Source organism: Hemiscyllium ocellatum, chromosome 2, assembly GCF_020745735.1.
Source record: "Hemiscyllium ocellatum isolate sHemOce1 chromosome 2, sHemOce1.pat.X.cur, whole genome shotgun sequence".
NCBI classification, from domain to species: Eukaryota; Metazoa; Chordata; class Chondrichthyes; order Orectolobiformes; family Hemiscylliidae; genus Hemiscyllium; species Hemiscyllium ocellatum.
Window position 1 is genome coordinate 49346674 of NC_083402.1, and position 20419 is coordinate 49367092.

The 20419-nt window shown below is 38.8% G+C and overlaps 1 protein-coding gene across 3 annotated transcripts in view; it reads right to left on the minus strand.

Annotated features, from left to right (window-relative positions):
- Window positions 1-2719: 2719 nt before the first annotated feature.
- Window positions 2720-20419, minus strand: part of tmem161b (transmembrane protein 161B) — a 91622-nt gene continuing 73922 nt past the window's right edge. For all 3 annotated transcript variants that reach the window (XM_060844154.1, XM_060844147.1, XM_060844160.1), the window contains 4 exons: window positions 12757-12870; window positions 11523-11697; window positions 8894-8990; window positions 2720-3547 (listed from right to left, as the gene is read on the minus strand). In XM_060844154.1, the coding sequence (XP_060700137.1) occupies window positions 3273-3547; window positions 8894-8990; window positions 11523-11697; window positions 12757-12870 (661 nt within the window). In that variant the 3' untranslated portion in view covers window positions 2720-3272. The remainder of the gene's footprint in view (window positions 3548-8893; window positions 8991-11522; window positions 11698-12756; window positions 12871-20419) is intronic.

Here is a 20419-nt window from a genome sequence, read left to right on the forward strand (position 1 = left end):
TGAGGTGCTTTCATAATGACTAAATTAGAAACCTTAAGTTAAGGATAGGTGTGCCTTAATTCCTATAGCTCTCCTACAGTATTGTGACAGTGGTTAGCAAGCATTTGAAAAATGGATTACCTGACCAAATGCAAAATACATCGGCCCATAGCTTTTGAAAGAAAGATCAGTTAATGATTATTTATTACGTTGCCAGTAATGCATACAAAACTTTGCTATTACTTATGTCTTTTTGTATTATAGCTTGGATCAGAAATTGATAAATAACTATACAATTTTGATTCTAGAGATCAATTTGCAAAACAAATGGTTAAATCAATCAATTCTAATTTCAAGTATGACAACTGTTCCATTAGCATGGCCATACTTCTTTCAAACTTATATGAGGTCAATAAAACAGTCACATTCACTGAGTAAGATGTTAGTAGAATTTAAAAAAAGATGAAAGGGCCAATTTTGTGTGTAGGAAGAAAATGAGCAGTTTTTTTCTCATCTCTCTGCTCAATGCAGGTAAAGTGACATGACTGTTATTTTCACTACAGGTAAGAAAGCAGGAAAGTCCAAAGCTTATCTTGGTCAGAATGGGGTTTCAACTTCATACTTTTGGTTTCAGCCTAATCCACTAGCGAAATGAAAGAATCACATTCCTGCAAAAACTATTACAACCTAATATTAGGTGTAACAAGCATTCAGGATTCACTATAAATGGTCAGATGAGCTTATGTTTGGTTTTTTTGGCACTTCATTCTACAAACAGAAGTCCAACATTACCTTCCTGATGATTTCAAGTTTTGTTTTTGTATTCACTGTAAATGTTTTACATATAAAAATTAAATGTAAAGTTGAACTTGCTGGTCAAAGGAAGCATTGCTTAAAATGGATTGGTATTGTGACCAGTGATATATCAAGAGACTTACTTTGAAAAAATATGGATAAAACTAATTTTGTACTTTCTGACCAGATCATGATGTCTTAATCAGAATTATTCAAAGATGCTATAACAATCTGTACTTTAAAATGACAAAATCCAATAAGATTATCAGAAGCTTAAAATTAATTCCTTATTTGCATGTCCTCGGTAACTGGATTAAAATCTACACCTTGACGATTATTTAACAACGTCCAGCAATACAATAGCTAATGAGAAAATAAATGTTAATTTAGACAGTAACAAATATACAAGGCAAGTGTACGATAACAAAATAAAGGGAAAAGCTAACTGCCATATTAATTGTTAGAGCGTACAAACAAATTGCATTTTCTTGTGTATCAACATTGAATTTCAGCACAATGGGGGTAATGAAATCATCAGCTTTTATAGACTACTGATTGTTAAAACATCTTTGAATGTCATTTTAAAGAAATTCAAAGTTAACTATCATATCTTTGCATTGTTCAACATTCTTAAAATGTTGAAATTGGAATGGAAACGTTAGTTCACTATCACGTAACTAATGCAGAATGGTTTAATTACACTAGTCTTAATCATGTCAAACACCCAATCATTTGTGGTGTTTTGGTATAAGAAAACTATTATATAATTGTAACACATTTTGATTGGTATTGAAGTGCATTGAAAAAAAGATTTTAAAGATTTCATTTATCATGCAACTTTGTCTAAAATGAAAATCAGAATTCAGCAGCAGATTATATTGTGAAGAAGTTCAGCTGCTGCAAAATCAAACAAGCAAAAAAATCCAACATTCAGCAAACAATGACTCATTCACTAGATATGACAGTGTTATGTAAGAATTGGGGAGCATCTTTTCATTGAATGCATAGTTGATGTGCTTTATAAACACATGCTTCCTGTATTCATACAGCCAGAGTGTCAGTTCTGTGGTACCGCAAGGCTTGTTAAGACAATACCAAAGCAATAAGCTCTGAAAAAACATCACCGTACAGCAAGCAATAAATCAAGCTTTCTTACAGCTATAACCACAAATTCAAATAAATTTGTTCCCTTAAAAGTCTGAAATATTTAACTTTTACTGTAATATACAGTAGTTATACTTAGATTCCAACTGCAAAGTGGAATGCCACCTTCACACTGAACAATTCTGGATTGCCCAACAGAAGGAGAAACATGACTGATTTTAACTTATGGCTCAGTTTTTGCTTAGGAATCTGACAATTTTGTTTTATTACTCAAACTAGATTTGCTTACCATCATTAGTTCAAAATTTGCAACCATTTAAAAGTCAACCCATCAAGCTATATTCAAAGATCCTATGGGATTAGCACAGATACAACAAGGCCCATATACACTTGGGAAGTGAAGAAAATCTTTTCTTTTGTGGAGGGATCAATGACCATGGACATATTTCAAAAGCAGAAGATTTATGGAGATGAGAGGATAGGATTTTAGGCCCAGAGGGTGGTGGCAATCTGGAACTCACCGCCTGTGAAGGCACTACAGCAGAAACCCTCATAACATTTAACAAGTATTTAGATGCACACTTGCAATACCAAGGCATACAAGGCTATGGGCAAAGTGTTAGAAAAGATGGTTAGAATAGTTAAGTGGCTATTTTTGACTGGTGTAGACTAAATGGGCCAAAGAGCTTTTTGCAATGATGTAGACCTCAATTCTTCTATAACTTAAAAAAGGGAAGAGATTACCTTCCCATTTATGTTTATGTAACTACATTTCTGAAATTGATAAACAGGTTCCAGTTATATGCATATTGAAAAATACTGAAAGGTAACAAAATGGTGATATGCAAATTAAACCTTACATTAGCCAGACTGGTGTTTTGTAATGTTAATTGCAATAGATGCATTATGTTGCTCTTCTACTCCTTTGCTAAATTTTGACTGTACTTGAAATTCAGAAACTCATTTTGTAGTTTCACAGCAAATTCAAATATATTAGTGAAGATCGGAATTTAAGATCAAAGTTTAACCTTATTCATAGCTATACCATTGTTTCTGTCCTACAGGTTTACCAACCAAATAGGGTAAGTCATTTTATGTTGATAACCTCCAGTAATCCCAAAGTTCCAACAAAGTAATAAATGACCTATCTGTGGTATTAGAAACACAACATCACTTCTGTTTTTAGTTTTCAAATTGTTAAAACATTTATTCACCCTGAGACCCAGAGGAAGCATTTGAAGTGAGCAGGTCTATCTGTGCTCTGTGCATCAGCAATCTGTTGTTTCCAAAATGGTTTGAAGTTTTCCTTTTGTTCTAACCCCAAAGAAGTGACTTTGACTTTATGTTCAAATCTAGAAGAGTATGTTGAAGTCCAGCTTTATTATGCCCGTCATTTATGCAACTGTTAGGTAATGATGATAGAAAAGACCAAAAAGACTTGTGGAAAACAGGCAAGCTGCAATCCACCAAGTTAGAAAGGAAAGCAGACCTCGGAACAGTAATGGAGTGAAAACGTTTTGCAGACCACCCAAAGCTACCGTTATTTGTGTAACTGTTAGCTTCTTATTTTCGTGAGCGTTAATGATAGTTGAATGGTCAGCACTGGTTGCTTCAGCAATCTCCGTAGGAGACACGCAAGTTTCTGAGACAACACCCCAGGAATGGTTACCTGTTTCAAGAAATATAAATGAAACATCAGTTTGTTTACCATGTTTTCAGCTCAGCTTTCAAACCTTTGCCCAAACCCATGAGACAGGACATTTCAAAAATAAAAGAAAAGGAAGGCATAACAAACATGTGCACCCTGCATACCCAAATACAACAAGGTCTTTATTTCTCCAACATCCCCATCCTTCAAGAAGGAAACATTTTGAGCAAACCCATCATTGATTAAAACTGGCAATTCTGACAGATAGATGCGAGCGACTGATAGGTTTATAGAAATGTAGGAACTAGGAACAGGAGTAAGTCACCTGGCTTTTGAGCCAGTATGATCAATATGATTATGGCTGATCCTTTATCTCAACCCCATATTCCCAATTTCCTCTCATACCTCTTGATGTCTTTAAAAGCTAAAGATTTATTACTTGCTTCCTTGAATGTATCAGTGACTTGGCTTCCACAATGTTCTATGGTATAGAATTCCACATGTTCACTACCCTTTGAGTGAAGACATTTTTCTTCACCTCAGTCCAAAATACTCTACCCTGCATGATTCAACTGTGCCCCATTTTTATTTGAAAAGGAAAACATGGCCTCCTCTACATGCACTCTTACCACTGTTCCCTCCCTAAGTATTGTTGTTCCCGCTTTTTTGTGCGCTGCTGCCCTTCTCTATCTCTACTAATGATGATATTCTCACCATCTCCTTCACACCATGCTGCGTTTCCACTGCCTTCTCGCACATTTACTGTTGTCACAAGCTCCGTTCCCATGTTATTGCTGCTATTTCCTTTCGCCATGTACCATTGCTACTACATTCTCTCTGTGCACGATTGCCTTTACTTAGAAAAACAAAAGTTTTTGCCAAACTTCTTTCTTTAAATTGCAAGATAACTTTAAAAATATAAAAGTTATACATAATATTGTCCAAAGGAGATGGAATGTTTCAACATTAAATACAATTCCACCAGCTGCTGAATTCATTCAGACTAAGACAATTTGCATTATAGCTCATTTTAAGATGATTCTCAGGAGCTAAAGAGTGCTACCTGCACCCCACCGAATCAAACATGACTCAGAAAGGCAGCAAAAACTAGAAATCAAATATAGTAGTAAGAACAGCACAAGTACTACCACAAGAAATTCAAAATGTAATCAACCAACAGAGGGCACTCTCATTCTTGCTAGCAATGGAGCAAATAGTCTCAAAGTCTTGCCCTTTCTAAGCATTATTAGAAAGGCAGCAAATCTTTTAAAAAAAAACCTCCCACTGTTTCTCAGTTTTCCTTCAACTTGAAAAACTACCAACTTAATAATGCCATGGCGTGGATGCTAGCAGCCATCCAACAGCATGTGTAAACCAGCAGTCTATATGCCATAGAAGCATCAAGAACAAGATCAAAACAAAAAGTTTGACCATCATGTAGGCACAATTTCCAACATGGTACAGGAGACTGTGAATCTAAGTATTAACACTTGAGTTGCTTATTCCCATAATCACTGCACTGGCTAAAATCAGGAACGAAACATGGATGAGTACAGTTTTGTTTGGCTAAACACCAAACTAGATCTTGTCTTCACCAAATGAAGCATCAAGGGAACAAAATTCACATGACTTGCAAAAGTAACAGCATATTATAGGAACTTAGGAATAGAAAGGAGCCATTCAATCCCTCGAGCCTGATTCTCCATTCAGTCAGATCATGTCTGCTCTATTATCTAACTCCATATATCTGCCTTTGGCCCATATCTCTTAATACTTTTGCCTAACAAAAATGTATCTATCCCACACTAATCGATAGCATCAACTGCTATTTAAAGAACAAAGAAAATTTACAGCCCAGGAACAGGCCCTTCGGCCCTCCAAGCCTGAGCCGATTCAAATCTACTGTCTAAACGTGTTGCCCAATTCCTAAGCACCTATATCCCTCTGCTCCCCACCTACTCATGCATCTATCCAGACACACCTTAATGAATCTACTGTGTCTGCCTCTACTACCTCTGCTGGCAACACATTCCAGGTACCTACCACCCTCTGTGTAAAGTACTTGCCATTAAACTTTTCACCTCTCACCTTGAAAGTGTGACCTCTTGTTATTGAATCCTTCAGCCTGGGAAAATGCTTATCTCTATCTACTCTGGCTATACCCTCCATGATTTTGTAGACCTCAATCAGGTCCCCCCCCCCAATCTCTTTTTTTCTAATGAAAACAAACCTAACTAGTCAACCTCTCTTCATAGCTAGCACCTTCCATACCATGCAACATCTTTGTAAACCTTCTCTACACCCTCTACAAAGCGTCCACATCCTTTTGGTAATGGGACGACCTGAACTGTACACAGTATTCCAAATGCAAGAACGAATGTCATGTACAATTTTAACATAACTTGCCAGCTTTTATACTCAATACCCCGTCCGATGAAAGCAAGCTTACCACATGCCTTCTTGACCACTCTATTCACCTGTGCAGCCACCTTCAGGGTATAATGAACCTGAACTCATCAAACTTTTCCCAAGGCTCTTCCATTTACTGTATAATTCGCTCTAGAATTAGACTTCCCAAAATGCATTACCTCATACTTGCATGGATTGAACTCCATTTGCCACTTCTCCGCCCAACTCTCCAGTCTATCTATATTCTTCTGTATTCTTTGACAGTCCCTTATGCTTTCTGCTACTCCACCAATCTTCGTATCATCTGCAAACTTGCTGATCATACAACAGTGTCCTCTTCCAGGCCACTTATGCATGTCACAAACAACAGTGGCCCCGGCACTGATCCCTGTGGAACACCATTGGTCACCTTTCTCCATTTTGAGAAACTTCCTTCAACTACCACTCTCTGCCTCCTGTTGCTCTTTATCCACCTAGCTAGAATTCCCTGCACTCATGTGACTTCACTTTATTAGTTTACCATGGGGAATCTTATCAAACACCTTACTAAAGTCCATATATATGACATCTACAGCCCTTCCTTCATCTCCCAACTTGGTCACTTCCTCAAAGAACTCTATTAAGTTGGTAAGGCACGATCTCCCCCTACTCCCACAAAACCATGTTGCCTATCACTAATAAGCCCATTCCTTTCTAAATATAAATAGATTTTATCCCTCAGTACTTTCTCCAGCCTGACATCAGACTCACTGGTTCTGTAGTTACCTGGAATATCCCTACTACTTTTCTTGTACAGGGGGACAACACGGGCAACCCTCCAGTCCTCCGGCACCTCACCTGTGTTTAAGGAAGCTACAAAGATATCTGTCAGGGCCCCAGCTATTTCCTCTCTTGCCTCCCTCAGCAACCTGGGATAGATCCTATCTGATCCTGGGGATTTGACCACCTTAATAACCTCTAGTCTACCCAACACATCTTACCTTCTTATATCAACATGATCCAGAGTTATCAAACTTTATCTCTAATTTCAACATTCATCATGTCCTTCTCCTCAGTGAACATTGATGCAAAGTAATCAGTCAGATTCTCACACATTCTCTCAGGTTCGACACACAGCCTTCCTTCATTACCCTTCAGTGGACCAATCCTTTCTCTAGTTATCCACTTGCTCCTTATAGAAGAACAAAAGGCTTTGATTCTCCTTAATTCTGCTCACTAAAGCTATTTCATAGTCCTGTTGTGGTTCTGTTCGCCGAGCTGGGAGTTTGTGTTGCAAACGTTTCGTCCCCTTTCTGGGTGACATCCTCAGTGTTTGGGAGCTTCCTGTGAAGTGCTTCTGTGATGTTTCCTCCGGCATTTATAGTGGCTTGTCTCTGCTGCTTCCGGTTGTCAGTTCTTGCTGTCTGCTGTAGTGGCCGGTATATTGGGTCCAGGTCGATGTGTTTATTGATAGAATCTGTGGATGAGTGCCATGCCTCTAGGAATTCCCTGGCTGTTCTCTGTTTGGCTTGTCCTATAATAGTAGTGTTGTCCCAGTCGAATTCATGTTGCTTGTCATCTGCGTGTGTGGCTACTAAGGATAGCTGGTCGTGTCGTTTTGTGGCTAGTTGGTGTTCATGGATGCAGATCGTTAGCTGTCTTCCTGTTTCATAACCCTTTTTATCCCGCTTGACTCCTCGTTTAAGACTGGTTCTACTCTTCCGATATTCCTCCAAGGCCCATTCTGTTCTTAGCTACCTGGACCTTATGTACACTTCTCTTTTCCTCATGGCTAATCATACGATTGCTACGATCATCCACAGTTCACGAATCTTGCCTTTCCTATCCTTTGCTTTCAGCGGGACATGCCTATCCTGCATTATCTTTGAAAGCTTCCCACATATCAAATGTGGACTTCCCTTCAAATAGCTGTGTTCAATCCACATTTCCCAGCTCCTGCCTAATTATGATATATTGGCCTTGACCCAGTTTAGTACTCTTCCCTTAGGACCACACTCATCTTTGCCTACGAGTACTCTAAAACTTAGAGAATTGTGGCCACTGTTCCCAACGAAATCTCCCACCTCAACTTCTTCAATCTGGCCTCCTCATTCCCCAACACAGGTCCAATATGGCCCCCTTCCCTCAACAGACTATTTACATACTGCTCCAGAAAGCTCTCCTGGACGCTTCTTAGAAATTCTGCCCCATCCAGATCTCTAACACTAAGTGTATCCCACTCAATACTGGGAAAACTAAAATCTCCCATCACCACTATCCTGTTGCCTCTACATCTTTCCATAATCTGCTTATGTATTTGTTCTTCTACCTCACGCTCAATGTTGGGTGATCTATAATACAGCTCCAACAATGTAACTGCACCCTTCTTATTTCTCAGCGTCTTACCTAGTCTTTTCTAGTTAATAACTTGATGACTTGCAACAGATCATCCTTTAATCTTCTAAATTCTAGAGAAAATTTAACCACTTAAGTCCAGGTATTGTTCTTGTAAACCTACATTGCATTCCTTCCAAAGCCAATGCACCCTTCCTAGGGTGTGCTGCTCAGATCTACTCTCAGTATTCTAAGTGGGCTCTTACTAGGGTCTTGTGTAGCAGCAGCATAACTTCTGCATCTTTTTTACTCCTATCCTCTAGATATAAAAACCTGCATTCCATTAGCCTTATTGATTATTTTCTGCATTTTAAAGATCTATGCATCTGAATTTCCAAGTCACATTGGACATCCACTCTATTTAACTTCGTTCCATCTAGCAAATACCCTGATCTATCCTTTTCTGGTCCAAAATGGATAATCTTACACTTGCTTACATTGAACTCCATCTGTCAGAGCTTTGCAAATTCACCTAGTCTATCAATATTTCTTTGAAATGTTATGCCATCACCTTCACTGACTATAATACCACTTATACAGAGAAAATAAAGTTGAGCAGAAAATGAACTCATAATTTGCACTCACCCAGGGTTTTTAAAAGCAGTGTTGTATGAAGAAGCATAATCATAGGTGCTACATACTGAAGTGCAATCACGCAAAGATAGTAGAAAACTCGGGCAACCTTCAAGCAGAGAAAACAAAAGTTATTTCATTAACTTCAATATGCTGCTCCCTAAAACAACTCTTCAAGCTCTAAGATTTCTAGCAAATGGTGAAAGCAAAACCAAGCAACCAGGATTTGTTCGCTAAAATGTTAAGTCATGTTGGTCTATACTTCTTTTCATCAAATTTCCTTTCAGGTGAGATGATAAAACAAGACATATTAAAGGCTCTATCAAGTTGACAGAAATGAAATAATTGCTTTTATTACTTCTGGTGAAACCCAAACTGGGGACACAGTGAGCAGGTTAATACGAAGCAAGTGCTACTTGATAGCACTGTTGATGATCCAGTCCATCACTTTATTGATGATTGAGAGCAGATTGATGGGAGGCAATTGGCCAGGTTGAATAGGTTTTGGTTTTTGAATGTGAGACACACCCAGGCAATTATCCACATTATCAGATAGATACCAATTTTATAGCTATTCTAGAACAGATTGGCTAGGAGTGCAGCAATGTTTTAGAGCATACATCTTCAATCCTATTGCTGGAAGGTTGGCAGCACCCATGGCCTTTGCAGTATCCAGTGTCTCAGCCAATTCCTAATATTGCGTAGGGTGAATCAATTTGGCTGAAGATCTGAATCTATAATGCTGAGGACATCTGGAGGAGGCCAATATGGATCATCCACTCAGCACATTTAGCTGAAGGGTGCAGCAAATGTTTCAGCCTTATCTTTTGCATTGATATTTTGGGCTCTCCATCATTGGGAATGGGGATATTTATGGAGTCTCCTCCGCCAGTGAGTTGTTTAATTGTCCACCAACACTGACGACTGGATATGGCAGGACCGTAGAACTTTGATCTGTAGAATCGGTTTTTGGCATGCAAGTCATCCTGTTTTGCCACTTCACCAAGTTGACATCTCATTTTTAGGTATACCTTGTGCTGCCCCGGCACATAATCCTGTACTCTTCATTGAACCAGGTTGATCATCTGAGCTGAAGGTCATGATAGTGTGAGGGATTTGCAGGGTACCCTTCAGCTAGAGATGCTAAGTGAATGATCTATACTGGCCTCCTTCGGATGTCATGAGGTTGAAAATTATGGCGGAGAACGTAGTTGTAGTCAAAAGGAAGTTTCCTTGCCCATATTTGACCTGATAGCAGGCTTTAGAGTCAATGTTGAAGAATCTCAAAGCAACACCCTCCTGACTATATACAACTATACTGCCACCTCAGTTGAGTCTGTTCTGCCAATGGGACAGGACATACGTAGGGATGGTGATGGTGTTGTCTGGGGCATGTACAAGGTGAGTATGACTATGTCAGCCCGTTCCTTGATTAGTCTGAGACACAGCTCTCCCAATTTTGGCACCTGCCCCCCTGATCCTAGTAAAGGTTAGCATTTTAGCTGTTGTAGCTTTTGCTGCCTTAGTCAATGTTAAGTGGTTCATTGGAGTTCATTTCATTTTTTTAAAATAACTTTTTAAGTGGTTAATACAACTGTATGGCTTCATAGGCAATTTAAGGATCAACTATGTTGTTTTGGTTTCCTTCTACTGTTATGACCTCTGCACACTCCCTAACCACCAAGCTTTGGCCTGTCCTCCATTCCCCGAACTAGAGTTGCAGCCTCGTCTGTCTTGACACACCCACATGCTCTTCCCTTTCCTGTACTGAAGTTCCCATTTAAGATCCAATTTGGTCCAAAGGTGGAACTCTGATATTGTGAAATTGTGAGCTTCGATGGTTCAATTCACATTCAAAGAGTTTTTAACATGATCCTGCTTACTGTTTTTTTCTCCATAATGAGAGTGAGGGCTTGGGAGAAAAAAAGCGAGACAACAGTAAGATTGCAAAAGCCCTAGTACTTCTCAACCATTACGATTTTTACTTCCACAACATTGGAACTCCAACTTTAGATTGAACCTGGATCTTAAATAAAATGCAAATACAGGAGAGGGAAGCAGCAACTGTGTGAATCGGGGAGGACGATTGAGGCCATAGATCGCAGGTTAGGAGTGAGTGATGGTTCGCAACTCAGAGAAGCAGGTCACTAACCAAGATCATATGGACAATGTTAACATAAATCTTGTGACACTCCACAAAATTACAGACCCATTGACCTACCAATGTTAAAACAACATTAAACAGGACAACTTTAAACACAGACTTGTTGTAGTGAAATTCTAACTGAATTTCCATCTATATTCCCCATGGGCCAGGCACAAGAAATATTGCTCATGGAAAGAGAAATATCTGCATTAACTGAATAATCAGTCACTGGAATGGCTCATTACCTCAACTTGCTCCCTACACATTTAAACCAATTATACAACTGAATAAGCCACTTCTTGCCCTCCTGCAAATTTAACACTATCACATTTCCTATAATTCTTTTTCAAACGTCATGACCAGGCTTCACAATTCAGAAATACTAACAGAGTCTTGTTTTTTGCTTTTACCCCCATACTATTCTTTTCTGCAGATTTTGAATCACTTTAATATTGAGTATTTGCACATTCCACATTTTTGGCCTCATTCACTTACCATTTTTTGTAGATCCTTTGTGCTGATTCGCCCTGCCTCCTTCTTCATCTGTTCTACACCCTTCTGCGCCAAGTTGAGGTATGCTTGTAAATGTTGCCGAATTAAGGCCAGTCGGAGAACACAAAGTAGGACAATAACCCACAGTCTTAACGAATCATATGCAGTCTCTGACATTCTGGAAGTAATTTAATAACATTGCTTCAAAAAAATAAGGATTCAAGGAAATCCAAGAGTGAAACCTTTCAGAATAGATCAAATACTCTAGTTAATTTTAGAATTGGGCTTTCCTACAGTTCTCTGAAACCTATATAAGCAATATTTAAACTCATGTCGATACTGATTGCCGTAAACTTCAATTCTTGAAGAATTATTCTTGTTAACTTGTGTCAATTGATTTATTTAATTGTTTTGACTGAAGTCTATTCCTAAAAATAGCAGGATCAAAATGACATCCCAGGCTTGATATAGTTCTACTCATTTAAAACTGCAGACTTTTAGTTTGTATTAAACATATGTTTAGTAATCATCTGTTAAAATTTTTAAGAAGTGTTTTAATTTACAAAGATTGACATTAAGAATTAATTTCAAATCTGCAATCTCCCCCAAGTTCCCTCCACATCTTCCTCTACTTAATCGCAAACTGTAATCCCCTTTAAAGTTTTACCTATATTCCATATATATTCAATAAACTATTTGCTTGCAACCTCCAAACACATGAAGCTAAATTTGCATCTATACAAACCTTTTAGCTACACTTAAAATATAATGCTAGAAAAGTGAAACAACAAATATTTGTGAAAGGAGGAATTTTTTATCAGCGCTGTAACCACTAAATTACAATAATTCATGGAGGTTGGATTCACTGTTTCCCCGTTTAAGTGAGAGGAAATTAAATAAGTCTTGTGTTTGCAACATGTAAATAACTACTCAAGTTCTCAGTATAATCAGCACATTGTTAACCAACCTGACCTAGCTTAGCATAAATGGTCATACATCTTAAAATTCAAAAATGTCATAATTACAGAAGATTGGAATCATACTGATGTATATGTTACATGGTACATTCTTTTGGTTTCTCGATTGAATAGAAAATCTCAAAGCACGTGAACTAGTAATGAAAGCTGTCCTATCCATCCCAATAAGTCAAAGTTTCGCAAACCCCAGCTCACATTATAAAGTAAACAGAATGCAGTTTATTGTGCAAGTACAATTTTCATCAAATCAACATACTTACAAAGGAATACTTTCTTTACCGAGCGGTGGATTCATGATATAGTCTTTTGTAATAGGCTTCACCCAGAGGAGTACTATAATTAGTGGCGACAGGAAGTTTATATGGAACAAAGTCCTATAAGTCAGAAAACCCAAAAAAGGTATATGGTTGAGTAGGAATGTTACTTTATGTCTAAATTAAGTCATGGAATGTAAACTTTGTTGGTGGTGTCAGCATTTATTGCCAATCCCTAGTTGCCTTTTAGAAAATGGTGAGCCACCATTTTGAACTACTGCAGTCTATTTTGTGCACATATGTTCTCAAAGTTGTCAAAGTAGGAGTTCCAGGATTTTGGCCCAATGACACTGAAAGAAAAATGATATATTTTCAAGTCAAAATGAAAAGTTGTTTGGAGGAGTAATTGCAGATGGCAGTGTCCCATTGCAATTGTTGCCCTTTTAGATAATCATGGTTACAGAATTATAAGGTGCTGCCTTAGGAGCCTTTGTGAATTATTGTGGCACATCACATAGATGGTAGACACAGGTTCCTGCAGAAATGCCCTCAAGGCAGAGGTTAACAACTACCAATGACCACAACCGTCTCCCTTTGTAATAGGTTTGACTCCAACATTGGAAAGATTTCTCCAGATTCACATTTCCTAGGTGATAAGAATCAAGCAATTTGGCAGATATCTATAGAATCATATATTGCAGAAGAATCTCATCAGCCCATCGAGTCTGTATCACCAAAACTACAAAATCTATAAACTGTCCCATTTTCTAGCACTAGGAACATAGCCTTGAATGTTACGACATTTCAAGTGCTTATCCAAGTACTTTTTAAAGGTTGTGAGATTACCTGTCTTAACTACCCTCCCAGGCAGTGCAGTCCAGAATCCCACTACCCTCTTGGTTAAAAAAAACTTTTCTTTAAATCTCCTCTAAACCTCCTGTCTTCCATCTTTAAAAACATGCATCCTTGTAACTGACATTCAGCTGCTTTCTATCCACCTTGTCCTTATCCCCTGTAATCTGAAGCAGCACCCCACCCAATCTTCTAAGCCTCAAATAAACAACCTGAACTTATTGAGTGTCTCTTCATAGCTGAAGTGCTCCAACACAGTCAACATTGTGGTGAGTCTCCTCCGCAGCCCTTCCACAGAAATCACACCCTTCCTATAGTACGGTGACCAGATCTGCACATGGTACTTCAGCTGTTGCATAACCAAAATTCTGTTCAGCTCTAACAATCTATGCTTAGACTGAAAGGCAAATGTCCCAGCTGACTTATTAATTGCCCCATTAGCCTGCCGCATTGAGCAATTTGTACACAAACACTCCAAGATCCCTTGGTTCCTCCAAGTTTACTAATGTCATTCAGTAAGTACTCCCTTGTCTTGTTACTTGTTCCAAAGTGCATTGTCTTACACTTACCAGGGTTAAGATCCATCCTCCACTGATCCGCCCATGTGACTATTTCATTTATATCCTCCTGTAACCTAAAAACTTCTTCCACACTATTATCCACCCAGCCAATTTGTGTCATCCACAAACTTAGTTATCATGCCATCCACATTCTCATCTACATTATTTCTATATATAGAAATCCCTGTGATATAACACTGGACCCCAGCCTCCAGTCATAAACAGCCTTTTACCACCACCTTCTGTCTCCTACCACTAAGCCAATTTTGGATCCAACTTGGCAAGTTAACCTGGAACCCAAATGCGTTCATTTACTTAGCAGTCTTCCATGTCGGACTATGTTCAAGATCTTGCTGAAATCCATATAAGCTACATCAAACTTCACAACGGTCATCTACAAATCTGGTCACCTCTTTGAAAAATTTGACAACATTTGTTGGGCATGACCTCCCCTGACAAAGTTATGCTAACTACACCTGACCAAATCTTACCTCTCTAAATGGAGATTACTTCTCTCCTTCATAATTTTCTTCAATAGTTTCTCTACCACTGATGAGAAATTCACTGATCTGTAAAACCATGGGCTATCTCTACCACCCTTCTTGAAAAGTGAAACCATATTATCTGTTCTCCAGTCCTCTGGCCAGACAGGCATTAAAAATTGGGTCAGGGCCCTGGTGATTTCATTCCTCATTTAGCAAAGCACTCTGGGGTACAAATCACCCACATCTGGGGATTCATCCATTTGTAAGACCACCAGAACTTCTAATATCTTTTCACCCATTACATCAATATCTCAAGCACCACATAATCCATCCCTCTGAATTTGGATCTATATCGTCCTTCTCCCAATTGAAGACAAACGTGATTGTACACTCCAGTAATATCTTCAGAGTCCACACACAGATTTCCCCCTCAGTCCCTAATGAACCCTACTCTTTCCCAAGGTATTCTCTTCCCTTTGATACACTCACGGAATGTCTTGGGATTCACCCTAATCTTACACACCAGTGCTTTTTCATTCCCCGTTTTTGCTCTCCTAATGGTTTTCATAAAGTCTCCACACACATTCTACACTCCACATGGGCCTCTGCTGATTTGCTTGTTTTGTACCTGTTATACACTTCTCTTTTCCTTTTCATTCACTGGACATCCAGCACACTCTGAGCTTGTTGTGCTCTTCCTAATTCCTTTTGAAGGCCTCCCAAAGTTCTGCCATAGACCCACCTGAAGTAGCTATTCCCAGTCTACTTTGGGCAAATCCTGCCTTATTTTAATAGAAGATAGAACATAGAATATTACAGCACAGCAGAGGCCCCTCAGCACTCTATATTGTGCCAACCTGGAAAACCAATCTGAAGCCCATCTATTTCACACTATTCCATGATCATCTATATGTTTATCCAATGACCAGTTAAATGCCCTTAAAGCTGGTGAGTCTACTACTGTTGCAGACAGGACATTCCACGCCCTTATTACTTTCTGAGCAAAGAACTTACCTCCGACATCTGTCCTATATCTATCACCCTTCAATTTAAAGCTATGGCCTCTTATGCAAGCCATCACCATCCAAGGAAAAAGGTTCTCACTGCCCACCCTATCTAATCCTCTGATCATCTTTTATGTCTCTATTAAGTCACCTTTCATCCTTCTCTCTAACAAAAACAGTCTCAAGTCCCTCAGCCTTTTCTCATAGGACCTTCCCTCCATACCAAGCAACATCCTGCTAAATCTCCTGTGCACCCTTTCCAAAATTTCCACATTCTTCCTATAATGTGGCTACCAGAGGTACTCAGAGTGCGGCCACACCGCAGCTTTGTACAGCTGCAACATGACCTCATGGCTCCAAAACCCTCAATCCCTCTACCAATAAAAGCTAACACACCGTACGCCTTCTCAACAATCCTATCAACCAGGGATCTACGCGCACAGACACCAATATCTCTTTGCTCACCCACACTACCAAGAATCTTACCATTAGCCCAGTACTCTGCATTCCTGTTACTTGAAATGGGTGTATCGCAGGTAACTGGCTTCACAACTCCTGAATTCTGAGCTCCTTTTCCAGAAAGTCTGGCTCTCCCCAATAAGTAATTTTGTACTGCTGTTGAATTGTGATTGATAAATAATTTCCTTGGACTTATAACTAATAATGCTTTAAGAATCAGATTCTAGGTTATAGAGTGATTTTAATAAATTATGTATTTGTAGGTCAGTCATCTCAACTTTAGGATATTTCTGCAGGAATTCCTCAGGGAAGTATTAGCACAACTTCTTTAGCTGCTTCATCAATAGCTTCCCCTCTATTAGCAGGTCAGAAATGGTAAAGCTAATTGTGCAATTATCCACAGTCAATACTACTTGTGCTTTCACAGATACCTAAGCCGTCCTTATTCAAATCCTGCAAGACTTAGACAATATCACATTTGTACCACACAAATACCAGGAAGTGACCATATTCCAGAAGAGACAATCCAACAACAATCCTATGATCATCTCCTGACTTGTCAAACCTATCCCATCTAAAAGGCACAAGTCAGGAATGAGATGGAATACTCCCCATTTGCCTATAGTGAGTTTAGTTCCAAAAATCACTGAAGTAGCTCAACACCATTCATATCAGTCCAGATTGTCTGTTCGATACAATACCCACACTCCCTCCAACACTGACATTCAGTAGCTGCAGTGTATTTTGAAAACTTGCACTAATTCATAGATGCTCTTTAGATAGCATCCTCTAAACCCAGTTCCACAGCCATCAAGAAAGATGAAGGCTGCAGCACAAAACAATAACGATCACCTGCTAGTTCCCCTCCAATCTGCCGCCAAATATATCACTGTTCCTTCATAATTGCTGGGTCAAAATCTTGGAATGCATGTGGGTCCATCTACAGAAAATTGATTGCAGCAGATGAAGAAGGCAGCTCACCACCAACTTCGAGGGCAATTGGAAATGTGCAATAAATACTGGCCCAGGCAGTGACATCCACATCACATGAATGAGATAAAACAAAATTTTAATTATTACATTATTGTAAGCTTATACATGAAAAACTGCATTTGTGCCTTTAAAAATATATTTGTACCTCTCTTACCATGAAGTTAGAAGCCAAGGGGTTTGGAACTGACTTTTCACATGAGCACATGTTCCAAACTGTCATTAAAGAATAATACTGTGGTCCTGTCATCATCTTTCAAGTGAGATACTAAACTGGGGCCACACCCATCATCTAAGGAACATGTTAAAATATAATACAGGTAAGAGTAGTTCAGAGTAGAGAAATTCTCCCAATGTTCTGGCCTCAACTGATAATATTAAAGCAGATGATGCTATCAGTTGTCTCACTGTCACATGTGGAACCAAGCTGTGTGTAAATTGCTTAAAAACTAATTAATTGAATGCGAAACTTCTTGGACAGATTAGAACATGAGAACCACAATATAGCTGTATGTTCTTTTCCCCCATGACTTTTGTCAATGCACAGGAATGGGCATGATACAGCATTGAAGGAAGTCACCCAATTTATTGTCCATAAGTCAGCTCCTTAAAAGAGTTACCTACTTAATCGCATTCCTTCCAGCTCTATTCCCGTGGTCACACACGTTTCTCCTTTCCAAGTTAATTGCAATTGCTCCACCATTGGTGGCCTTTCCTTCAGCTGCCTAGGCTCCCTATGATGACAATAAATGTCGCAGATCCCGCTTTTAAATAATATTTCAGATTTTACCTTAACTTCAATTATGTGCCCCAATATTTATTTTGTTGCCTCAAAGATGAATAGAAAAATTAGAAGACCATCACTGCATTCATTTCCTACTTTGCTGTCTGCGTGAATTCTTCAGTATGACTGTTTTACAAAAAAGCTAAGTAGCCAAAATTTACAATTGTTAGAATCCTGAGATCATCATTTATTAGTGCCAGATTGAAATTAAAATTAGGAACATGGATATCACTCCACTGATTCCTTGCAGACAGCTTTCTTTGGAGGTCAGTACCATCATTGCCAGTTCACCATTACAACAAAACTTGGACTGATACATTTGAAGGTAGATTAGGACAAGATTAGATTAGATTAGATTCCCTACAGTATGGAAACAGGCCCTTCAGCCCAACAAGTCCACACCGACTCAGAGTAATCCACCCAGACCCATTCCCCAACCCTATATTTACCGCTGACTAACGCATCTAACACCATGGGCAATTTAGCATAGCCAATTCACCTGACCTGCACATCTTTGGATTATGGGAGGAAACCGAAGCACCCGGAGGAAACCCACACAGACATGGGGAAAATGTCCAAACTCCACACAGGCAGGTGCCAGAGATGGGACTCAAACCCGGGTCCCTGGCGCTGTGAAGCAGCAGTACTAACCACTGAGCCACCATGTCACCCAAGATAGAGGGTTGTGTTAAAGTAGGGAAGGTTTCTAGAAAATACTCAGATTCTTTCCCTCAATTAGCATGTTTCAGCATCAGTAAGATAAAAAGCAGTATTAGATTGGATGTTGGATAGCAAAGCAAGACAGCTGAACAAATGAGAAAGCAGCAAAACACTTAGGAAAAGATGCACCAAACCTAATCAGTAATATATTCAAATTTGATGTCAAATATGCAATGATCTAATCTAAGTGGAAGAGTAGTTAATTCAATTTTTTAAAATCTATAAAAGTATGTGAGGAATTAGCAAAATTCTACAACATACATTACATCCTTTTCAAAAAAAGAGCAAATGAAAAATCAGCCAGAAAACTAGTAGGTTCTTTCTTACATTGCAGGTAAGTTCCTCAATTCCAGAATACGGTCCATCAGGGACAGGTAACAGATTTATAAGCAGCAGGTTATGTTTAACTAATTAATTATTTAGAACAAAAATCATTTCTCCCCCTCTGGCTCCATGAAGAATTATGGATTGTTTTTCTTCACGTTCTCTTTGCTGTCTGTCTTGAAGATTGCATAGCTCTGGGGCAAGGAGGAGATTTCCAGTTCTGCATTTTGCTCCCTCACTTCCCCCTGTCCAAATCTGGAAGCACACCTGTCATCAACCACCTTTTTGGAGTACTCTCCTTAAAAATGTTCTAAAAAACTCTTTCTAATCAACCAGTTCACTTCCCTCCAGGCTTCAAAGATTATTAAAAAGCTCTCACTTTGAATTCTGTAATAATATTTCTACTGCTCTCAGTCAAATGCCTCGAAATACCTTATTGTCTAAGTTAATCAGAATGTGTAACTCCAAGTGGTAGCTCTTTTCAGATTATATCATATACCTTTTCACATGTTCAATTTTTGTTTTGTAATTCATGCTGCAAACCCTCATATAACAAGAAGAGATTCTTTACTTTTAGAAATTATTCCAAATACTCATTTTCCACAGTACCTATTATTCATTGTTGGGAATTTTTACAGTACCACACACTGACTCTTACTGTGAATGGATGTGAAAAGTTAATGGATGGAAAATTTTTATTTGCTGTATTACAAACCATTTCAATGCAGCTTTTAGAGGAAATCATAATAACCTTCTATTTTAGTACAATTATCAATACACCATTTCATACTTCACTAGGTGCATTTTACGATTTGACTTGTTTCTCTAAATACACACACTTCTAAATTTTTAAGTTGAATACATTATCTTGTTTGTTTGTGTCCAATATCATCATATCTTGATTTTTCAAAATATTCAGTGCTGCTTTAATCTCTTCTACCTTTCAGTATGCTGGTATTAACACTATTCATCACCAGCAATTCATTTGTATTTTAGGTCCTTTTGGTCCATTTACAACTTCCATCGCATGAATATCTTGGGGGGAGTGGGGGTGGTTAAGTTAACTGTAATGTCACTAGACTAGTAACCCAGATAACCAACCTGGGGACATGGGTTCAAATACTAGCATTTTCCCTCGAATGTTGGAAACTGAGAGGTGACCTTATAGAGGGTTATAAAATCATGAGGGGCATGGATAGGGTGAATAGACAAGGCCCTTTCCCCAGGGTAGGGGAGCCCAAAACGAGAGGTCATAAGGTGGGAGGGGAAGAAGTTAAAATGGATCTAAGGGGCAACTTTTTCACACAGAGGATGAGGTGTGTGTGGAATGTGTTACCAGAATAAGAGTGGAGGCTGGTTTAATTACAACATTTAAAAGGCACCTGGATGGATGTATGAATAAGAAGGGTTTAAAGAGATATGGGCCAAATGATGGCAAATGGGACTAGGTTACTTTCGAATATTTGGTCGGCATGGATGAGTTGGACCGAA